This window comes from Myotis brandtii, unplaced genomic scaffold (genome assembly GCF_000412655.1).
Source record: "Myotis brandtii unplaced genomic scaffold, ASM41265v1 scaffold1408, whole genome shotgun sequence".
Classification (NCBI taxonomy): domain Eukaryota; kingdom Metazoa; phylum Chordata; class Mammalia; order Chiroptera; family Vespertilionidae; genus Myotis; species Myotis brandtii.
The window spans coordinates 233,245-233,793 of NW_005355029.1; the positions used below are offsets into that span (position 1 = coordinate 233,245).

The following is a 549-nucleotide window of genomic DNA, read 5'->3' on the forward strand; positions in this document are numbered from 1 at the left end:
GGGGCGAGAGGGGTCAGGGCCTGGCCTGGGGCCGGCTGCCGATTTGGGAAAAACAACCAAAAACCCAGGACCCTCGCTTACAACTGACGTCAATAACCCAATCACCCTTTGGTGCAAGCAGGTCCCACGCGGTGATGGGTGATGCTAGTACTCCTGCCGGCAGGTTTCCTTGGACGTCGACATTCACCGTTAGCACCCATGGGGGGTCACGCTCCCCGGTCCCCCCCTCAGCCAGGATGGGGGTCAGTCGAGGCCTCACAACGCTGGGCCGCCTCCCTGCACGTCCCCATCCCTGTACCCGCCCAGGCCCCGAGTGTGGGAGCCGCTCCCACTCACCAAAGTAGTCGGAGGGTCCGAGACGCCCCACTTCCACGTACTCCTCGTTCGGGGACCGGCGCTGCAGCACGGAGGCTGTGCCCTGGGGACGCCAAGGGGACGGTGAGGGTCGCCGGGCTGAGGTCCCCCACCAGGGGGTCCCCTGTGATGGGGCTCCCCCTCCCACCAGCCCCTTCCCACCCCCCCAACCACATTCCCTGCTCCCCCCCCCGC

The 549-nt window shown here is 67.4% G+C and overlaps 1 protein-coding gene across 1 annotated transcript in view; it reads right to left on the reverse strand.

Annotated features, from left to right (window-relative positions):
- The window catches only part of PRKAR1B (protein kinase, cAMP-dependent, regulatory, type I, beta), a 71,380-nt gene that overhangs the window by 1,995 nt on the left and 68,836 nt on the right, over positions 1–549 (reverse strand). Inside the window, exon 11 of the mRNA XM_014535266.1 lies at positions 299–418. Within this exon, the coding sequence (XP_014390752.1) occupies positions 299–418 (120 nt within the window). The remainder of the gene's footprint in view (positions 1–298; positions 419–549) is intronic.